At 59.2% G+C, this 21,216-nt stretch overlaps 10 protein-coding genes across 10 annotated transcripts; 4 read left to right on the top strand and 6 right to left on the bottom strand.

Moving 5' to 3' along the window:
* Positions 1–852: 852 nt before the first annotated feature.
* OSTLU_41686 (VIC family transporter: inwardly rectifying potassium ion channel) lies at positions 853–2,799 on the top strand (the record flags this gene model as incomplete). Its single annotated transcript, XM_001421007.1, has 1 exon — positions 853–2,799. One exon carries the CDS (start codon positions 853–855, stop codon positions 2,797–2,799), a length of 1,947 nt encoding a protein of 648 aa, XP_001421044.1.
* On the bottom strand, positions 2,772–4,632 carry OSTLU_47312 (predicted protein). Its single transcript, XM_001420862.1, has one exon. The coding sequence runs from the start codon at positions 4,609–4,611 to the stop codon at positions 3,265–3,267; it is 1,347 nt and encodes a 448-aa protein (XP_001420899.1). The 5' UTR covers positions 4,612–4,632; the 3' UTR covers positions 2,772–3,264.
* A 1,535-nt stretch (positions 4,633–6,167) lies between these two features.
* OSTLU_6820 (predicted protein) lies at positions 6,168–6,920 on the top strand (the record flags this gene model as incomplete). The annotated part of the gene is made up of 2 exons (XM_001421006.1): positions 6,168–6,364; positions 6,410–6,920. Coding segments are annotated over 2 exons (708 nt in total), but the record flags the coding sequence as incomplete, so codon positions are not given.
* Positions 6,921–6,956: 36 nt separating this feature from the next.
* On the bottom strand, positions 6,957–8,755 carry OSTLU_25379 (predicted protein; the record flags this gene model as incomplete). The annotated part of the gene is made up of 2 exons (XM_001420861.1): positions 6,957–6,961; positions 6,998–8,755. One exon carries the CDS (start codon positions 8,753–8,755, stop codon positions 7,022–7,024), a length of 1,734 nt encoding a protein of 577 aa, XP_001420898.1. The 3' UTR covers positions 6,957–6,961; positions 6,998–7,021.
* Positions 8,756–9,225: 470 nt separating this feature from the next.
* Positions 9,226–11,155, top strand: OSTLU_25378 (predicted protein). Its single transcript, XM_001421005.1, has one exon. It carries the CDS (start codon positions 9,451–9,453, stop codon positions 11,005–11,007), a length of 1,557 nt encoding a protein of 518 aa, XP_001421042.1. The 5' UTR covers positions 9,226–9,450; the 3' UTR covers positions 11,008–11,155.
* OSTLU_27017 (predicted protein) lies at positions 11,138–12,337 on the bottom strand (the record flags this gene model as incomplete). Its single annotated transcript, XM_001420860.1, has 1 exon — positions 11,138–12,337. The coding sequence occupies one exon, from the start codon at positions 12,335–12,337 to the stop codon at positions 11,138–11,140; it is 1,200 nt and encodes a 399-aa protein (XP_001420897.1).
* Positions 12,338–12,547: 210 nt separating this feature from the next.
* Positions 12,548–13,804, bottom strand: OSTLU_2634 (predicted protein; the record flags this gene model as incomplete). Its single annotated transcript, XM_001420859.1, has 2 exons — positions 12,548–13,474; positions 13,556–13,804. Coding segments are annotated over 2 exons (1,176 nt in total), but the record flags the coding sequence as incomplete, so codon positions are not given.
* Positions 13,805–14,645: 841 nt separating this feature from the next.
* Positions 14,646–15,512, top strand: OSTLU_88895 (predicted protein; the record flags this gene model as incomplete). The annotated part of the gene is made up of 1 exon (XM_001421004.1): positions 14,646–15,512. A coding segment is annotated over one exon (867 nt), but the record flags the coding sequence as incomplete, so codon positions are not given.
* A 115-nt stretch (positions 15,513–15,627) lies between these two features.
* On the bottom strand, positions 15,628–16,491 carry OSTLU_27014 (predicted protein; the record flags this gene model as incomplete). The annotated part of the gene is made up of 1 exon (XM_001420858.1): positions 15,628–16,491. The coding sequence occupies one exon, from the start codon at positions 16,489–16,491 to the stop codon at positions 15,628–15,630; it is 864 nt and encodes a 287-aa protein (XP_001420895.1).
* A 628-nt stretch (positions 16,492–17,119) lies between these two features.
* Positions 17,120–21,061, bottom strand: GTB3501 (predicted protein; the record flags this gene model as incomplete). The annotated part of the gene is made up of 2 exons (XM_001420857.1): positions 17,120–20,523; positions 20,665–21,061. 2 exons carry the CDS (start codon positions 21,059–21,061, stop codon positions 17,183–17,185), a joined length of 3,738 nt encoding a protein of 1,245 aa, XP_001420894.1. The 3' UTR covers positions 17,120–17,182.
* Between the last annotated feature and the right edge of the window lie 155 nt (positions 21,062–21,216).

Below are 21,216 nucleotides of genomic sequence, written 5' to 3'. Positions count from 1 at the left end.
GACGACGACGACGAGACCCGGGATCGCGGACCGCGCGGCGACGACGCGACGCGCGCGCGCGCGTCGCGCGACGGCGAGCGCCGAGCGCGGACGAACGAGCGCCGAACGCGATTCGTGAATTGTGAATCGACGAAGATGCGCGACGAGGCGAGCGCGTCGCGGCGGCGAGGGCCGAGCGAGGACGATCGACGCGGGGTGGAGGAACGCGCGAAGAATCCCGCGCTGTCGAGTCGGGACGAGGACGAGGGAGACGACGACGAGAGAACGACGACGCGCGCGCGGGCGGAGGGCGAGAGCGCGGACGCGCCGGGCGGGACCGCGGAGACTTCTTCGGGGTCGTTATCGTCGTTCGGTGAGCGCACGGAAAGAAAGCCGACGTCTTCGACGGCGGCGGAGTTGGGCACGTGGGACGACGAGGACGAAGACAGAGGTTTGCAAAGGAGGAATTCGTGGTTCTTGGAGAGTGACTCGGAGAAAGATTCGAAGAAAAGGCTTAAACTACCGTGGTCGAAGAAGGCAGTGTCGGCGAAAGCGGAAGACGACGAGCAGACGAACGAGCAGACGAACGAGCGCAAAAAGCCGAGTATGATCTCCCGTATGTTAGTTCCGTCTGCGACTTACGTCAAGCGGATGACGGAAAAAGTCCGCCGGGTAGACACGTTCGGGAGCAAGCGATTGGATGAAAATGACACGTACGGTTTTAGGAGTCTACTGTGTCATCCCGCGAGTGCGTACGCGCGCGCGTGGACGCGGACGGTGAACATATTTATTCTAATCGTCGCTTTCACGGAACCGGCGGTTTTAGCATTCAAGGGCGAGCATCGCTCGGCACGCCTAGCTTGGAACGAAGTCATGGAGATTTGTTTCGACATCATCTTCATAGCCGACATCGCAATCAACTTTTATCGTCCAATTGAGAAGTATGGCAAATTGATTTGGGACAAGCACGCGATTGCGATGAAATATCTTGGAGGATGGTTCGTCATTGACTTGCTCGCGTCGCTACCGATTGATCTCATGTTTGCCGGTGCCACCACTCCAGGCACGGTGGCGGCGAGAGTACTGGCTGCGTTGGGCATGCTTCGCCTGCTTCGATTGTATCGCATCCGACGCATGATGAGCGAGCTCGAAGGCAACCCTAATCTGCCGTACTTGGGGTTCGTAGCGCTCAAATTTGCACTGTTGATCGCGTTGGCGAGTCATTGGAGTGCATGCTTTTTGTACTACCTCGCTCGTTGGCAAAAGTTTGATGAAAACACTTGGGTGTACGCGTACGATCCGGATCTTCCTAGCCGTACGTTTAGCGACAAATACACCACTTCACTGTACTGGGCGACCGTAACGCTCACCACCGTGGGGTACGGCGACATATCTCCCGTGAGTAACCTCGAGCGAGCGTTTTCCATGATTATCATGATTTTGAACATGGGCGTCACGGCGTATATTTTAGGTAACGTCACGCAAATCGTCACCAAGGACGATTCGACAATCATGGACTTTCGCGATCACATCGCGTCCCTTCAACGTTTCATGCGACGGAACGATATTCCAAGAGCCGTTAGAGAGAAGATCAACGCACATATGCAGCTCGAGTACGATATGCGTTGTCGAGACGACGAAGCGGTGCTGAATTTTTGTCCGCCGACGATTCAATCCGAGCTGAGACACGCAATCTATCAACACTACATTAATCGATGCGGGATATTCTCCAATGCGTCGGCGGTATTTATTCAATACTTTTTGGAGTGTATAACAGTGGAGTACTATCATCCCGGAACGCTGCTCACGTCCAAGGGCTTGGACGCGACGGCGATGTATTACGTGTGCCTCGGCAAGGTGGACATCGTATCTGAAAAATACGTGCGCGAACCAACGCTGAGTAACAAGATTAACACGATCTTGCCCGGTGAATGGTTAAACATCGCAGCCGTGCTTTGTCGTCGAACTTGCTTCCACACTAGCATCGTGACGTCTACGTGCAAAGTTTTAGTCGTCTCCTCGAGCAAGCTCGACAACGTCCTCGCACGTTTTCCTCGAGATGTCAAACAAATTTTGCGTACGTTGAAAGAGAAGTATTTGCTTGAGCTGAGTGCGATGGGACCCCGCGCGGAAGATGGTTTCGAACTTTACACCAACTTTGTGCAAGCGCTCGACCAAAAGTCTACTGATCTGTATGAAAGTGAATTGCACGAGCTCAACGTCGCGGCGGTGACGGGCGATACGACGGCGCTCGACATGGCGCTTGCGGATGAGCCACGGAATGCGCATCTCACAGATAGTGCTGGACGCACACTCCTCATGGTAGCTGTCGAAAACAAGCAGAATAACGTCGTGAAGCTACTCCTCAAGTGGGGCGCAGATCCCAATGCCATGAGCAAGGCTGGGTATTCGCCGCTATCGCGCGCCGTCTCGGTAGGAAGTCTTCCATTGGTGAAGATTCTTGTCACCGCAGGCGGTCTCTATCACTCCCCTGACGACCAAACCGTGCTTCACTCCGCAATCTCACAGGATCAAGTGCAGAGAATAAAACTTTTGATCGTCGCCGGGGTGAATTTGTCAAGCCAAGACTATCAAGGGAGCACGGCGCTCCACGTCGCGGCGAGGCTGGGAATGCCGACCATCTTGAGGATTTTATTCGACGCTGGGATTGAAGATAACTTGTTGGATAAAGACGGAAGATCAGCCGAGGATGTCGCTAACATCAGTGGGAACCCTGGTTGCGCGAAAGTGATCCGAGAAAGGAAGCAACTCCGCTCGACGAGGTCCGGTGTCCCATCGCACACTCCGATGTCGCCGTGACGAGCCGAGAGACTCCCCACAATTCGCCACGATGACGTCCGATGGCGCCTTAACGATGAATGAAACGTCGGATGACACGACGCGACCTTCTGCTCCACCACTCACGTCGTGCTCGGCGCAAACGGATTTCGTCGACGACGTCGGAGCGTTCGTCGACGACGACGACGACAACGACGAAGCTTGCCAAAAGTTTGAAGCCATAATGGCTGTTTGCGCGATCGTCGGTCTGGTGGCTATCACGTGTGTCTTTGTCGTCGCTGGTGCATTCGTCGGCACGAAGAATAGTGATTCAGCGACGATATTTCAGAGGCGATTAGAGACCTATAAAATACTCAGAGGTGTCTCTGAGTCCTGACGCCGCTCCCCGACGTCGACTTTCGCGACGACAATTTCGATTCGGTCGAGTTATAATACCAGTACACGTACGAATTCAGAATAATTAATTCAAGCGTCGTCTAGCGCTAGCTATGTTTTTCCAGTGAATATCAGGGACGTGAATGTGCCGAGACCGAGCGCCGTTGCGACGACGATGCCGCCAAAAATCGCGTTGTTTGCGAGAGTCGCATTATCCGCCTTACTCGGAATGCACGCCGATTTTAGAACATTCGTGACGTCAAAGATACGGTGCGAAATTCCAATATAAATGTACGAGCACACCATAAGATTGAGTAGAGGATAGCCCGGGACGAGAGACATCAACATTTTCGGCTGAGCGTTCGGCATCTGCGACGTCGACAACCAAATGTGAAACTGCGCGATGTATGTCTCGAGCGTCACCTTGCCACATATGCAAAATAATTCGATATGATTCTCGCGGAGCTTCTTCGTAGAGTTTCGCAAGACAAAGAACGCAGTTATTGGGATCCAACTCGTGTAAGGATGGTACTTGTTGTACTCAACCTTGTCCAATGTGAAAAACGTCACCCACCACCAGTACAGCGCGCCGCTCGCGAGGGCGACGACGCCACCCTGATACATCATCCGCTCTCGCGTCGTCGAACGCTCGTCGATCCATTTCATCGTCAACTCATATTTCGGGTGAAAGTACGCGCACGCCATGCCGTAAATCCACACGTAACGATCCAATCCAGACCGGAACTGCCACTCGTGCAACGGATGCACGTCTGGTTTCGCCGGATTGACGTATCTAAACAAAAACGTAAACGGCGTGAAAATCCTCTTAAACGCCCCAGGAATTTCCCAAACCGCCGCTACGATGGCGAAACATGCAATGAACTTTCCATAGATCCATTTTGGCTCAGAATTCTTCTCTCGAGCGATCGCGAGCGCGCCGTACACGAGCAACGTGAACAGCGTGTGCATCGGGCAAATGTAATACAGCATGTAGTCGTTCTTCATCACCGCGCACGTCACAAAGACGAAAAAGTTCAACCGCCACATCATCTGCGCGAACCTGACCGCGGAGAAATCCTTCTTGACGTAATAAAAGGAAAAGTTACCGAAGCCAGTCATCCACACGTACGCCGCGATGAAGACTCGAATCAAGTTGTACATTTCCCCCGCGTCAAAGTAGTGATACAACAAGAACAATACCTGCATCCATCCCTTCATCTCCTCCGTCTGTTCCCTGTGCAACGGCGCGTGCGTCTTCGACTCCTTCAGCGTCGTCTTCCACCCGTACGTCCCGAGCAACGCGAACACCGCGAATAACAAATCCCGATCGTACGACTTCTTCGCCTCCCGCACCGCCCCGCTTCGGTCGCAAAACCAAAACAAAAACATAATCACCCCCAGCTCCGCCCACGCCTGCACCGCCCGCCGACTCTCCCGCAGCGCCCTCGGCCGCAGCATCGCGCATTGCACGCCGTTCGACGCCATGAACGTCCGACTTTTCGCGCTTCGTTCCTTCCTCGCCTCGTCGTCGTCGTCGTCGTCGTCGTCGCCCTCCCGCGTCGTCCATCCATCCTCACCCCGTCCTCGCGTCCCGCGCTCGACGTCCGACGCGTCCGCGCGATCGAGTGATTCCACCGCATCGTCCGCGCGCGTCCGCGTCGTCGTCGTCGTCGCCGTCGTCGCCGTCGTCGTCTTCGCGTCCGCGTCCGTCCCACCGATCGCGCGAAATTCGCAATGCATCTCCAGCGCGAACGCGCTCGCGAGCGCGATCGCCGCGGCGCAGTGCGCGGACTCGCGGAACATCGCGCGCGATCGAGCGGCGCGCGCGCGGACGCGCCGGCGTCGGCGCGTCGCGCGATGCCGCATTGGTCGTCGCGCGCGCGATCGCACATCGCGCGCCGGCGTCGATGCGCGCGACGCGCGCGCGTCCGACGCGCGCGGACGACGACGACGACGCGCGCTCGCGCGCGTCCGCGCGCTCGGACGCGCGACGCGCGCGCGCGACGCGACGCGAGCGCGACAAAAGCGAATGGATGCGTTGGAACGGTGACGCGTCGGACGACGACGACGCGCGCGGCGCGAGAGCGACGCGATCGCGCGAGAGCGACGAGGAAGACGCGCGAACGCGATGGACGCGCGATGACGGCGCGCCGACGCGCGTGCGAGCGGCGTACGAACGCATGGAGGCGGTGGCGGCGGATTACGCGCGAGACGCGCGGCGCGCGGCGGAGGCGACGCGAAGAGAGATCGACGCGGAGCGCGAAGAAGCGCTGGAGAGGATCGAAGAGACGCGGCGAGAGGTGCTGCGAGGGAAGGATTTGCTCGAACGCGAGCGGCGGGATTTCGACGCGCGAAGGATGATGCAGGAGGATGAGTTGGAGCGGGCGTACGCGGCGCTGCGAGACGAACGCGAGGCGTTCGAGAGGGAACGGATGCGATTCGAGGCGGAGAGGATAAAGTTTGACACCGAAATCAAGGTGCACGAGAGGTACGCGCGAGCGACCGGGGGGTCGATGAGCGCGCGGTCGATGTCGTACGCGGCGAGTCAGAGTTTCGGAGGGGAGGACGTCGACGGCGAGTCGAGAGGCTTCGAACCGGCGCGCGGCGACGACGCGAAAGTCGCGGCGTGGGTGGACGAAGCGATGGAAGAAACGATCGCTGGGTCGCCGGCGGTGGGGACGACGAGTCGATGGAAGAGGGCGAAGGATAAGGTGACGACGTTGACGCGAGCGGTGGAGAACGCGTCGCTGACGAAAACCGCCCAAACAAACGCGGCGGCGGGCGTCGTTCCAGAATCCGCGCGCGCGTCGGCGTTGGACGGCATAGATCTCGTCGGACGCGTTTTGTGCATCGGAGGACTAGAGCGTGGAAGCGACATTCCTTTGAGTGACGTGGAGTACATGAGACCGGGCGAGGCGGACGCGAGGGGGTACCTGAGTTGGAAGCCGTTCGCGTCGCTCAATACGCCGCGAGCGTACGCGGCGTGTTCCACGACCGCTATAGGAGGTACCGTCGTCATCGGTGGTAGCGATGGGAACGAAGCACTGAGAAGCGTTGAAGAATACCGCGAGAGCGTGGGGAAGTGGCGCGTCGTAGATCCCATGAGCGTTCCGCGCATTTGGTGCGCGTCGACGATGATCGACGGCGTGACGTTTGCGTGCGGAGGATACGACGGGGAGTACTACTTACACTCCATGGAAGCGAACAAGACGTTCGGTTCGTTCGATTACGGCGAAGGTCTCGGCGCGGACGCTAGCGGTGTGGGTTCGCAACCTTCGTCGTCCTGGGTCACCTGCGCTCCGATGAGCGAAGGTCGCGCCACGCTCGGCGTCGCCAACCTTGGCGGGAAGCTCTACGCCGTTGGTGGATTCAGCGGCACGGGAGAAATATTAGATCTGTGCGAGGTGTATGACCCGCGCGCGGATACGTGGACGACTGGTCAACCTTTGAAGCATAAGCGTCGGGATCTGGGCGTGGCGAGCTTGAACGCGCGAGGGATGATGCTCACCGTCGGCGGACGCGACGAACGAAGCGTCTTGAACCTTGTCGAGGCACACGATCCTCGCGAAGCAAAGCGAGGATGGTGGGACTTAGCCCCGATGCATTATCGTCGACAATTGCACGCCACCGTGGTGGATCCTTCCGGTGACGCCGTCTACGCCATCGGCGGTTTCGACGGCGTGAGTGCCATCGCGGCGGTGGAGGTGTACGATGTGCGCGCGAACAAGTGGCGGGAAGTAGCGCCGTGTTCCACGGCTCGTCTCGGCATCGTGTCGTGTTGCATTCCGTAATTTAATAATAAGGTTTGATCGTATTAGGATAATATCAACACGTTTACGCGTTTCGCGATTCATTCAGACGTCTCATCTTACGGCTCCTCCACGATTTTTTCTTCGTCGAGCGAGCTACGCATTGTTGGCTTAGGAGGAGGCGAGGCCATGCTAAAGACGTCCTTCATCGACGGTTTACTAACCAAGACCTTCGAACTTGGAATTGGCGAGTCTTCGGTGACGTCGTCGGCGGATGGTTGACCGACGGACATCGTGGCTATATCCTTCTTCGAAAATGTTCGCTGCAACGCTCCGACAACACCAGGACTCGCCGCTCTTGCCGCTTCTTTCGCTTCTTTTTCTCGCTTTTGCTTTGCGAGCTCGGCTTTCATTTGATTTGACAAGATAGCGCCGAGCAAACTGGTGATTGATTTTTCATTCTCTCGCGAGTAATCTTTTTGCCCAGCCGCGAGCTTGCCCGCCGCCTTCGCCCACGATTTTCGCGCCTGGCCTCTGGCCTGGATATCTTTGAGACCAGCGGATAATTGACGACTAGACGCACCCGCGACAGCTTGTAAGTCTTTAGGTAGCGCCGAAACTGGCACGGCTTCTTGATCGAAATCTCCGCTCGAGACGACCTCCTTGACGTCACGCCCGAGTAAACTCAAATCGTACGCCGCCACCTCTGCGGCGTCAGCTGTGGACATCGACTCATTGGCGCGTTCTAAATACGCTTGTAAAGCGGCCTCGCGCGTGATGCCGAGTTTATCGGCGTATTCTTGCAAAGAAGTCGCGCAATGTGAACCAACGGTCGACGTGATGGCGTACACGGGAAGAATGAACAAAGCGCTGTGCATCAACACGCAGACGTCGACGGCAAACAGCGCCCAGGCGGTGCCGACCGACATACTCGCGTTGTAGGTCAACCACTTTTTATCTTGCCACATGCTGAAGATGAGCATGGATAGTGAAATGGCGTTTTCAAACAACACGAATTGGTAAACTTTGAGCAGCAAACGCGGTCGACCCAACCAAAAGAAATTTTGCGAATCAATCTCTTTTCGCAGCTCGCGTCGCCGCACAGTGGGTGATTTTTCGATAGAAATGTCTAGCTCTTCTTCCGCCAACCTCTCTTCGAGTTCGTTCTCGTCGGCGAAACGTTCGTACGCAGCTTGCGCGAGACGCAACGCCACGCTCTCGAGCATCGTCCCCACGAAGAGCATGACGCCCAGACACACGATCCCCGCGGATAAGAACAACGCCTGCGGCACCGTCACGAAAATCGTAGCCATCGACCACATCAACACCGTCATCCCGATGAGCGAGCTCATGTCTTCCTCCATGGACTCGCGCAAGTAATCGTAAAAGTTGAAATCGTGCGTCGCCCCCGTGCGCTCCAAAAACAATCTTCGCAACGACAAGTACATCCCCTTGTCCACCGCGAATCGAAACTGCGACCAAAACGCGCGCCACACCAAATGCACAATCCCCGTCGCGTTCCTCGGGTTAATCTTCGGATTCAACGCGTGCACCTTCACCTCCCCCTCCGTCTCCCAACGCCGCCACTGCCGCAGCTTCCACGAGCACACGTACGCGCTCACCGCCACGTAACTCACGTGCGTGCACGCCAAAATGAATATGAAAATATGCGTCTGATGCAGCGTCGTCGCGCTCCACAGCGGTCCCTCGCCTTTTGGGCACTCATCCGTCCCGTACGACCCCTCCTCCTTCACGCAAATCTTCATCAGCGCGTCCTGCAGCGCCGTCAGCAGCAGCGACAGCGTCCCCAGCAGCATCAGCTCCAGCTGCAGGTGTTCGAACACGTGCAGCATCGCGCTCCGCTTGTGTTTCCTCAGCGTTCGTCCGACGACGACGTTCGCGCGCGCGAGCGCGATGGAGAGCAGCGCGAGCGCGAGAAACAAACCGCCGAGTTTATACCCCTTCGTCGCGCTCCATCCCGCGCCGCCGCCGCCCGCCATGGCGCGCGTTAAGCGTCGGCGCGTTTGCGATCGCGCGTCGTCGATCCGGTCGTCGACCCGGTCGTTCTTTGGCGCGCGCGCGAGCGCCGTCGTCGCGCGGCGCGCCGCCGAGGGACGCGCGATTCGGTCGGTCGGTCGGTCGGTCGCGGTCGGTCGCCCCACGCGTATGCGCAAACAGTCATAACTCGCGTCCAGCCATAACTCGCGTCGAGTCATGACTCGACACGGCGACTCCTGAGACTGAGACGACAACACGGACACACAGAAAAAGCGCGCGCGAGGGAGCCACCCTCATCGCGCGCGTCGACGCGACACGCGCGCGCGACGCCGCGAGCGCCGATCGACGGCGTCGATCGACGCGACGCGACGCGCTCGAATCACCGCGCGCGCCGTGCGCGAACGCGACGCGACGCGCGCGACGCGAAGAGGGACGCGACGCGGGACGCGACGGCATACCGCGGACGACGGCGTCCGGACGACGGCGCGCGCGGACGCGGGACGCGACGCGACGCGACGCGAGCGGCGCTCTTCCGCGCGTCGAGTGAACGATGCCGAAGCGATTGGTGTCGCAGGGAATGCTGCCGGACGTGTTCCAGCAGTACATCATGAAGTACCTGGACGACACGGATTGCAACGTGCTGTCGCGCGTGTCGCACGGGTGCCTGGACGCGGTGATCGAGTCGGGACGCGATCCGGTGTGCGCGATGCGGGTGAGTAAGTTCGTGCACTCGCCGGCGATGTTGAGGTGGGCGCAGACGCAGGGCGTGCCGTGGGATTGGCGGTTGTGTCGCGCGGCGGCGGCGAGCGGGAAGCTGGAGAGCGTGCAGTGGCTGCGCGAGCAGGGGTTCTACGCGGGGCCGAAACCGGAGGAGTGGGGGTATCGAAACGGGTGCCCGTGGACGGCGGACACGTGCGTGGCGGCGGCGCGGGGAGGGCACTTGGATATTTTGAAGTGGGCGCACGCGCACGGGTGCCCGTTGAACTCGGCGGTGTTCGCGAACGCGGCGAACGGGGGGTACTTTGAAATGATGTGCTGGCTTCGCGAGGTGGGGTGTCCGTGGGACGAATTGACGCCGATTTGCGCCGCTCGAGGAGGGCATTTGGAGATTTTACGCTGGTTAAAGGCGGAAGGGTGTCCGTGGGGAAGCGCGGTGTGCGCGAAGGCGGCGAAGAACGGCCAGCTCGCGGTGCTGAAGTGGCTGAAACGACACAACTTCCACTGGCACTCGAGCGCGATTCAGTACGCGTGCGAGGGCGGGCACTTGGAGGCGCTGAAGTGGTTGCGCGCGGAGGGCGAGACCTGGGACGAGCAAGCGGTGTGGGACGCGGCCAAGGGCGGACACTTACACGTTCTCGAGTGGTTGCGAGCGGAGAACTGTCCATGGCCGCACTCGGCGGGCGACGTCGCCGCGCGCTTCGGCCACCTCGACTGCCTCAAGTTTTTGCACTCGCAAGGGGGGATCCTGCACGACTGGACGTGCCAAGAAGCCGCGGTGGGTGGGCATTTGGACATGCTCAAGTGGTTACGAATGCAAGGCTGCCCCTGGAACTTGTGGACGCCCGTGCAAGCGGCGCGACACGGCCATCTCGAGGTGTTGAAGTGGGCGCATAAACAGGGGTGCCCCGTCGACGCGCGCGTGTGCGCCGCCGCGGCGTACGGCGGTCACGTCGAGTTGCTCGAGTACCTTCGCGCCGAAGAAGTGCCTTGGGATGAACAAACGTGCGCGCACGCCGCGCTCGGTGGTCACTTGAGCGTGCTGCAGTGGGCGCGCGCGCGCGGTTGTCCATGGAACATGTACACGTGCGAGTACAGCGCGTGGGAGGGAAATTTGCACATTTTGAAGTGGGCGCGTCAGCACGGGTGCTTGTGGAACTCACGCACGTGCGCGTTCGCCGCTATAGGCGGACACTTGGACGTCTTAAAATGGCTTCGTCAGCACGGATGCCCTTGGGACGGTTGGACGATTCAGAAAGCCACGGAAGAGGGCAACTTTGAACTTCGCGACTGGGCGCTCAAGCACGGCTGCCTCTCGACTTCGGCGTCGACGGAGTTTAATTTGTCCAATTTCCCCAACGATGAATTTTTACAAATGCTCGATGGATAACATCGTTGCATACGCTTTAACGCGCACGCCGCTTTCATCGATGCAGTACCGACGGTGAACGACACAGTAGATTAGTAGGGCGCTTCGCCAAAGCGCGTTTCACACGAAACGCTCAGCTTTGCAATCATGATTACAGACTAAGCATTTCTAAAGCCCGCGAAGCGATCTCGCCAGCATCGGTCGCCGATAACGACTTTGCTTTCTCGAAACAATCTTTCGCGCGCGCTAAACTATCATCTATCGCGTCTCCGGCGAGTTTGTAAGCGTTGCCTAATTGCAAGTAAACGCGAGCCTCAGCGTCATTTCCAGACTCGCGGGCCTTCGTGAGCGCGGACTTCTTGTGTAAGTTGAACGCATCATCGTCTTCGCCGCGAGTGAGTAAAAAAGCGCTCGCACAGTTCGCGAAAGCCTGCGCCAACGTCCCTGGATCGGTGGAATCGTCCGCCTCTAGCACTCGCAGCTCTCGAGTCCAGCATCGCCCGGCGTAGTCGGGCCGACCCGAACGCAAAAGTGCCGAACCCGCGCGATTATACGCGCGCGCCGCCTCGCGCAAGCGACCGAGTTTTTCTGCCGCCTCGCCCGCGGTGCTGAGCAACGGCGCACATCGCTCCCAGTCACCGAGATCGTGTAAAATAATCCCCGCGTCGAGCAACGTATCGCACTGCGCTTCGTCGCTCGTCGATTCGCTCGCGCAATCCAACGCCGCCGTCAATTCCTTGCGACACTGTTCTTTCTCGCCCTTCGCGCAATGCGCCTTCGCCGCGAGCGTGTGCGCGTCCGCGCTCGCCGCCCCGCCCTCCTTTCGCGCCTCCTCCAGCGCCGGCGCCAAATAGTGCAAACATTCATCCGCGCGCTTCGCCTCTAAATACGCCCTCGCCAGCACCAACCGCACCTCGCGAGTCAACCCCTGATCCTCCTCCCCGATCGCGAACACGATCGCGTCTTCTAATCCCTCGATCAACTCGTCTAAATCTACCGTTGTCGAGACGCCATCTCTTCGCAACGCCGCGCGCGCTCGCGGCAACGTCGTCTCGCGAATTCGCCGCGTCTCGCTCTCCTTCGCCTCTTCCTTTTCCGCCTTCGTCGGCATTCGCGGCGGTTCGGGCGGTTTGTACGCCGGTTTCGCGTTCGCATCCGCGACGCACTCGCGCGCGTGCGCGTCCCACGCCGCGCGCTGGCACGCGGCGTTGCAAAAGTGCGCGCGCCGGCACTTGGCGCACTTTTTGAGTCGGTCGCTCGCGACGCCGCAGTTCGCGCATCGCGGGGCGTCGGCGTCGACAGAGTCCGAGTCACTCAACGCGTACTTGTCGTCGATGACGATGGTGGACATCGCGCGCGGCGTTCGGGCGCGGCGGCGTGTGAAGCCCGCGCGGGGCGCCGCGAACGGGACGCCGCGAACGCGCGAGTCGCGTCGAACGCGACGCGGCGAGGCTGAGACGATGAGTGTGGACAACACGAATATATACTTTCACATGAGCGAGACGCTGGCGTCGCGGGAGATGCTCGATAAGCGCCCGACACTGGTCGCCGTCGGCGGTTCGACGAAGCGAGCGATGAAGCGCGTTAAATTGCGCTCCAACACGTCCGGTTCTCTCTCGTAAAGGTTCATCACGCCGCTCATCACGAGAGCGAATAAATAACTTTCGAAATTCGCGACGTGCGGAAGTATGCCTTTGCGCACCAAGACTAATACGAGGGAATCAACGGCGCGCGGTACAATCCAAAGAGTCAAGTCGGTGCGCCTGCCTTCGTCTTCGACCAACAACGCGCCGCTGGCGACGACCCCGGCGAGATAGTACAGCGCGCGGTGATCGCGGAGACCGGAGTTTCGATGCAAACACACCGTGCTCATATATAAACCAACGTACGTGGAAATCATCGTGGACGAGCGCACCGTCGCCTTGGTCGCGCGATACAGCGTCGACAGCGGCTTCTGCACCGCTTTGCTTAAATTAAGAACCACGTATGGCACGTAATGAATCGAAAAGTAAAACGGAAAACACTTTTTGAAAGTGGAAAACGATGACGCAGCGACGTGGGATGAGCACCACAGCGCGCCCGTGCTTCCGTGCGTGTGGTCGCACCCCACCACGGCGGCGCTCGCGCCGCTTCGCACGCTCTCGCGCACGGCGCCGAGCGTCTGCTTGTCGATCGGCCCGGCGTTCACGATAAAGTTCCAAAACCCTGGATCGAGCGTATCGGGTCGCATGACGTACGCGTACATGATTTGCGCGGACGAAAGCGTGAAGAGCGCGAAATTCGTGTGCCTCCACGCCGCCGGACCTCGCTCCTTCATCCAAGGATGCTCCTTCTGCGCGCTCGCCCAGCTCGCCTGCGCGAGCTTGGCGAGAAGATACAGCGAAAACGCGCGACGATACTTCGGTTTGAGGAAGAATATGGACAGCCCCGCGACGCCGCCCGCGATGGACGCCGCGGACTCGGGCGTGAACGGCTCCCTCGCCGACCGCTCGACGACGGCGTCCGCGCCCTTTTCCGCGCCCTTCTCCACCGTCTCCGCGCCCTCCTCCCCCCCGCTCGGCGCCGTGACGTAACACAGCCAACACCGCGTCGCCGAGTACGTCCCCGCGAACCCGCCCGCGAACAATCCGAACCGCGCCGCGTCTTCCCGATACCTCAACGTCTCCTCCCCCACCAGGTGACCCAAATCCAAGCACTTCCTCGCCGACCCGCGCCTGAGCGTCCTGACGACGTGCGCCGCCAAACTTATCCCCGCCCGCGTCGCGTACGCCGCCGCGAACCCTCGCCGCGCCGTTTCCATCGCGCTTCCCGCGCACGTCCTCGCGTCGTCGTCGTCCCGCGTCTCGTCCCGCGCCGCGTGCGCGCACGGACACCGATGCGTCCCGGCGCTCGCGCGCCCGCGCCGGCCGTAATTCTTCAGATCCTCCGGCACGGACGCGCACAGCGTCGGGTGCGGCGCCATGCCGAACCGCACCGGCGATTTCGTCGTCGCGCGAAGCGGCGGCTCGACGTCGTCGTCGAAATCATCGTCGATGCCGTCGTCGTTCGCGCCGCGCGGCGGTCGTCCGTCGCGGCGCGCGCCGCCGCGCATGGCGCCGCGCGCGGGGACGCGCGACGCGCGACGCGCGCGACGACGAGCGACGCGCGACGCGCGACGCGCGCGCAACGACCGCGCGTCGGCGCCGCGCGCGGCCTCTAAATTTTATGACGTCCCACATCGTATTGTAAACGTCTGGAGTCCCATCGACGGTTCGTCATTAAATACTCCCGTCACGTACAACGCACGTAACGCTGTATTTCAGGATACGTTTGCGGTATCTATGCTATGGTATATGGATAGCTAAACACCGCGCGCGACGACGTCGACCGTTCGTCGCGGCGACGCGCGCGCATCGCGACGCGCGACGACGGCGGCGCGCGCGTCGCGACGGACGCGAACGCGACGACGACGACGACGACGCCGTCGATCGGCGCGCCGACCGCGCGCGATGGCGACGACGGGACGCGCGATGACGACGACGACGGTGGTCGCGTCGCGATGCGGACGCGCGCGACGACGACGGCGGACGACGCGCGCGGCGAAGGGCGAGGGCGCGCCGGAGAGCGACGTGCGTGATGACGCGACGACGCGACGCGCGCGGGACGACGCGACGCGCGCGGTGGGGGCGAGGGACGATGGGGGACTGACGAGGACGCGCGCGGAGCGACGAACGCAGGACGTGGCGCCGGCGCTGGAGAGCGATTGGCGGGAATTTCGGGCGCAGTTGTTGGCGCGCGAGCGCGCGGTGACGCCGGAGGAAGAGCGGGCGCGCGCGGCGGCGGTGTCGGAGGAAAATTTGAAGGTGCTGGAGACGCAAAATCCGAGGCTGGCGGCGTCGGCGCCGTGGGCGCACGTCATCGGCGCGCCGGAGAAGGGGTGCTTGCTCGTCGCGGCCGATCACGAGTTTAGGATGTCGCAGCAGTATTTTCATCAAGCGGTCATCTTGGTGCTCGAACATCACGAGAATGGGTCGATGGGGGTTATTTTGAACCGGCCGACGCAGTACGACATGGGGTACGTGAGCGGGGAAGCAAACGGGCCGTTCGCGAAGAACGCGTTGTATTTTGGCGGTGACGTCGGCGATGGCACCGTGAGTTTTTTGCACGGCAGAGAGGACGTGAAGGGGAGCGTCGAGGTCTTACCCGGGGTGTATCTCGGCGGCTACGACAGCGCGTGTGAATTGGTGCAGCAAGACGGCTCGACGTGTCACGCCGACGAATTTAAATTTTTCGCCCGATATTGCGGCTGGGCGCCCGGGCAGCTAGAGAGCGAGTGCGAGCGTGGGGTGTGGTTTCCAGTCGCCGCAGCCAAGGAGTTGTCGCTGAAACAAGTGATTCAGCTTCCTAAGCCGCTCTGGCGCGAGATTTCAGAATTGTGCGGCGGAGAACTCGAAGAAATGGCGCGAAAAGCGTACCAAACGTACGAGGCCGAGCAAACCTTTTCGCTCGATAACTTGGACGCCGACGAGCGCGCGACGGATGAATAAATGCGATGCGATGTGATGCGTACAGTAAAACAGTTGATATGATTTTTAAGCGCGAATGAAAACGAACGAATGGTAATACTATATGATTGGAAAGATTTACGATGAAGACGCGCCGTCACTCCTCCTCGAACGCCGCAATCTTGGACGACACGAAGTCGGTGAGCAAGAAAGAGATGTCATCATTCGCGTATAACGCTTCGATCTCAGCCTTCTGACCTCGCGCCTGCATCACTTCTAACTCGCTCGCGAAAGGTCTCAGCGGATGCGTCGCCGCGGTTTCGTTCAGCGCGTTGTTAATCATCGCCTCGTCTCGGCTCGACAACGCCTGAAACGCGCACTCGGGGATCAAATACAAATCTTGCGAACGTAAACCGATCCATTTCAGCGGCGTGACGTATTCTGACACGTCCATTGCGCTCGACGAGTTTCCGACTGTGTACGTAGACAGAATCCAGCAACCCGACGGATTCCAATCGACGAGCCCGAAAAACTGCGCCTCGTTCCCGCGGTCGTTGTCCTCGAGCGCGCGTCGCAACAAGTGGAGAAATTTCCTAGTCGCCAAATCTGGAAATCCTTTCGCTGTGACGAGCACGCACGGCAACTTTTCAAAGACGCGTTCGGCGCACAAACGATTAAACACGGCGTCCTTCTCTACGACGATCACGTACGCTGCGTCGCTGTGAATCTTCGTCGCGTCGAGCTCAAATAAATCACCCGTAATTGCCCACCCATCGTTCCCGCACGCGGTGCAATCGAATCGAGCGCCCGAGGCGGTTTCGATGTGACATCGACCAGCCACCTGCCCCTTCGAAGCCGCAACGATTCCGAGGGCAATTCTGGGCGCACCCAGAGCTTGTGATATTTTCCGAATCGTCGCCGCGATTTGATGTTCCGTCACGCGCGTTTGCGTCGAACCACTTGGCCAACCACCGCGTCGACCGCGACTATTCATCACGTAATAAAGCTCGCGCAGCGACATGCCGCTCTCGCAATCGGTCCGTCGCAACGCGTTGGCGAGCACGCTCAAAACATCCCAAAACCGCTCGTACGCGTTTCCATCGCCCGTAAACCTGGCGACAACGCAAGATGTTCGTGATTCATCGTTTCTTTTGCCTCCGATGTCGTCGTTCTCGTCGCTATCGCTCGGGTCATCCTCATCGATCGCCTCCCCGTTCTCGTAGCGCCGATTCGATCTCGAGAGGCGATCGCCGCGCACGACGGGCATTCCCCCACTCGCACCATCGCCCGCGCGCAGGGCGTCCTGCGCGAACTTACACGCAAGTAACTCAATGCGCTCCAGTACGCGCGCGCGCATGCGGGTTTGCGCGGAGAATACGGTATCGAACACGTCGTCCTCGTCCTCGTCGTCGCCGTCGCCGACAAAGTTTGCAAAGTCTTGCGAATCGTCGTCAAAGAATCGTCCACCGTCGTGCTCGAGCGTCGCGGGCGAGCGCGGGGGCGCGAAATCGACGCATTCGAGGTCGTCAGTCATGCGCGGCGAGACGTCGCGCGTCGGCACGAAACCGGTCGCGCGGGAGTGTGCGGTCGAGGGCCGTCTCGGAGGCCGAATCGCTAAGATGCTAAGATTTGTACGCGTCGTGATTGCAACGTATTTACTAATGTAGGTTTTTTGTTTTGTGTGTTTGTGTGTGTTTGTGTGTGTGTGCTGATTAGTTCCATCCGCCGTTGTCCATATCGCGCGCGCCCGGGGGCGGCTTGGAGCAGTTGACTTTGAAGTAGGCCAACATACGATCGACGGACGGGAACTCCATCTTGCGGTAGTAGAAGCCCGCGGGGATGACCTTAATGTACTCATGGTGCACACGACCACTGGAACTCATGATGAATGAGATGCAGAACAACACCATGCCTTTGTTCACTCGCTGCTCGACTACGCCGAGGGCGTACGGGCGGATACCCGGGTTACGGGCAAGTTGCTGTTTCAGGGCGTTGTCGATGTCCTCCGCCGATCCGCGCATAAACTTGCGGTGCTTGAGCATATGCTTGACGTTGGACACGATCGGTTCGATATGTCTCGCCATGACTTCATCCAAGTCTTCGTACTCTTCGTCGTCGATGATGAGCGGAGTACCGAGACCGAGGTTGCCAACGCCAGAGTCCTTCTTTGTCTCTTTGATGTTGATGTTAGAGACAACGCCGTCGTACACTTTGATAGAGCAATCGATGTTTTTCGTGCCTCTTCCACTCGGACGAATGATGACTTCTCCGATGTCCGCGGTATCGAGTCGTTCCACGGCTTCTGCCCAACTGACGTTTTGGAAGTTGGGGTGATCGATGTTACGCGGCACGAAGGTTCTCTTTTGCATATCCTTCTTCGACTTTTGCTTCTTCAATCGCACCTCGCCCGGCTGCTTCACCATGCTGTAGTAACCGTTTGCTTCCGTGTAATGCAAGTGTTGCTCCCACTGGAGCGTCTCATCGGGATGCAGCGCCGAAGAACTGCACGCGAGTTGGACGGAAAAGTTGTGCACGTCGACGCCGTCCGGCTTGACGCGCGCCGTGATGACTTGACCGAGGGCGACTTTTTCTTCGATGCGGCTGAAGCTTTGATCGTCGCTCACGTCGTACTTTTCGACGTAACCAGTGAGGCCACTGTCGAGTGTACAGACGGCGCGTGCGCCTCGGCCATCACGAGGACCTTCAATCTTCTTCACCGTACACTGGATGAGTTTACCCGCGCTCAGCGTGTGCATGGTTTCTCCGGTAAGTAAAGCGAATTCGTCTTCAGCGGTGAGTGGCATCCACGGCGGACGAAGCTCCTCAAATGGATGACGGAACTCTATGCGAATCTCGCGAAGTGCCTCCAAAGATTTACCCGCGCCTTCCGACTCCAAATACTCGGCATACTCTTCGAGGATGAGCGGCGCCACCTTTTGCTCCCACGTTTTCGGATCGAACACTTTTTGTAAGATACGCTCGCGTTCGTACTTATCCATCGCCGCAAGGTTGGCCTCGAGTTCTAAAGCATTCACTACGATCGCCATCGCTTGCTCGTAACGCTCGGGGTGGCAACGCGTGGAATCAAGCATGTCCGCCTCGGTGATTCGCAAGAAGCTCGCCGCATTCCTAAAGACAACCTCGCCCAAAGCCGATTTCAAATCTTCTCGCGAGTCAACGACGCCACCTTCGGTCGTGCGCACAGCGTTTATCACTAAGGTTGCCTTGCGAGGGCCGAGACCACCGACGTAACGAAGCAACACGCTGCACCATGGATGCGCGCTAGCCATGTTGACGTCGACGCCGACTTGGTTCACAAGGTTTATGAGCTGGCGTTCGACGATGGCGACGCGATCGTCTTTGCTCAGCATCGAATCTTGTAGCGGACACATTCTCAACGAAGCGACTTCGCCACCGCTCACGAGAGAAGCCACCACGGCGGCGGGGTTCAGCAGACCTCTACCCAACGCCACGGCGCGCAACACAGACGGCTGCTGCTCGGGCATCTCTGCCTTGGTCTCTTTCGCGTTTTCGCACAATTTCGCGACAGAATCGTCCACAAAGTGAACTGCAATTTCGGAAACTTCTTCTGGAATCGCGCGCGGTTGCTCTTCGATGATGCGACCGACGACAAGGTTGAGCGACTCTTTCACGCGCTTTGAATCCATACCGCTCGCGCCGACGCAACACACGTGAGGACGGTGTTGAACGATAAAATCCATGAGCGCTTGAATCTCATCCTGTTGATTCATCATTTGCGCGCCACCGACGTTTCCGGGCCCGCCGATGTTGCGCCCGAGGGTATGACATTGAATGAAGTCGACAAGCTCGCCGGCTGAATCGAGCGCGACGAATGTGGCGGGCGAACCAGAGACGGCGGCGACGACGCGCACTTCGATATCTTGGTCTTCCGTGTTCGCCGGACGCCAAGGGGCGTGACAAATGTAGTTCCATGCGCCGTCAGCGCACGCGCGATTCAATGCGTCTCTTGCATCTAGCGCAAGCTGACTCGCCGTCTCGCGCGAAAACGTCGGAAGTAGGTGCTCTTCGAGCGCGGCCCGAATCACTCTGCGACGTACTTCGTTCCAAGTCGACGCGAGATCACTCATGCTTTCACTCAAGTACGCTTTTTCCATGCGCTCAATCACGCTGGTCAAGCGCTCGTCGCCGAAACCAATGTCGACCTTGAGTAGCCCTCGACGCTTGCCTTCGAGAATCTGCGCGAATTGTTCACCTTGGAGAATGTACACGGGCATCTTCAATAAGCGCTTCACCGGAGCAATTGGATGCCATGGATCGATGATATCCGTGCCTTCCGGCGTAGGCTGCGTCGTGATGGTGGCATGGCCCAAAAATTCATCCCGGAACCATTTGCGCACTTCGGACTCTGCGCCAATCTCCGTCGCCGCCACGTTCACAAATGCCTGCATCACTTCATCGCTGTTCGCATACCCTTGGTCAAAGTACACCTTGGCAACATCTTCTGGCGTCAAGTTTGCCATGAGTTCGCTGGGGATTCCACTCTTGATGGCTTCGCCGAAAGCTTCCGCGGTGGGGCCAGACATGTTGACGAGGTCGCGAATGCCTCGCTTGACGTGCGCGTCGTATTGCGTCTTGCGACCCGGTCGACGAAGCTTTGAGTTTGCATCGAGTGAAGCAAAGAACAAGTTTGCCTTGGCTTCGGCATCGTCGACGTGCTTATCCAAGTACGCGACTCGCACCAATTCCATGCACTGGCGTGCGACGTGGCCTTGCTCGCTTTCACCCTTCTCGTTCGCGGCTTGTTCAAGCGCCGACGCGATTCTCGCCTTGCGAAGTTCCAGTTTCACGTATCGTTCGTCCCATTCCATTATGGCATCGATGACATCGAAACGTCTCAGAAGTCGTTGGTAGTTGTCGCCATCCTCAGTCAGCGCCGGACGCGCTTCCTCGGCGCGCCCTCGCAACAGAGGCAGCAAATCATCGCGACGTTGCGAGACGATGTACGGAATCTCCAAGTGGTGGTCAAAAGTGAGAGTGAGTAATAACGCGATGCATCGCGTGATTTCCTCTTCTTCTTCTTGCGGCAAACTTTCCTGCAGGCCTGCAATTTGCTCTTGTCGATTGTTGCGGTCGTTTTCGTTTTCGTAATCTGCCACCCCGTACAGAAGGGAATAACCTTCCACGGTCGGCTTGTTTTGGATCGAGTCTCTACCCATGATGCGATCAAAAATCCACATCGCTTCCATGCCCCAATCCGTCGGCGCGTGCGCGGGACGTGGCTTGAGTTGCTGACGCTCTGGTAAATCTTGCGCACGAATCGCGTCATCCTTCGCAGTCAACATCTGTTCCTTGATGACGGACGGTTCGAAGGTTTGAGATGCCCAATCCTTGGTTTCGCCGCCCGATGACTTTCGCCCTGCACTCTTTCTCGCCGCCTTGGCCGCTTTTCGCGCATCACTCGCGGCCTTGGCCTGTTCGTAGTCTTCCTCGGTGGCTCCGTCCTTTTCGATAAACGTGTCCAATTCGTCGCCATCACTCTCTTCGTCCTCACTCAATTCTTCCACGACGTCTTCTTTGGCGCCACCAGTGCGATTACGAGCGGCGAACATACGATGCAACTCATCGGTGTCGCCAAAGATGTCCGCCGCGTCTTGGAGCTGATCGCGCCGCAAACCGGGAATGGCGGACGCGTATCTTCGCTGACGTTCCTCCTTCGTCTCTCGCGGGCCATCCGTCTCGTCGCGAACGATGAAGTCGTCCATCT

This window comes from Ostreococcus lucimarinus, chromosome 13, assembly GCF_000092065.1.
Source record: "Ostreococcus lucimarinus CCE9901 chromosome 13, complete sequence".
Classification (NCBI taxonomy): domain Eukaryota; kingdom Viridiplantae; phylum Chlorophyta; class Mamiellophyceae; order Mamiellales; family Bathycoccaceae; genus Ostreococcus; species Ostreococcus sp. 'lucimarinus'.
Note: the sequence above shows the minus strand (reverse complement) of the source record. Positions and strands in the feature narration are given on the sequence as shown.

Coding starts and splice junctions, on each gene's coding strand:
- OSTLU_47312 (XM_001420862.1), bottom strand. CDS start 4,611: ATGCTGCGGCCGAGGGCGCTGCGGGAGAGTCGGCGGGCGGTGCAGGCG.
- OSTLU_25378 (XM_001421005.1), top strand. CDS start 9,451: ATGCCGAAGCGATTGGTGTCGCAGGGAATGCTGCCGGACGTGTTCCAG.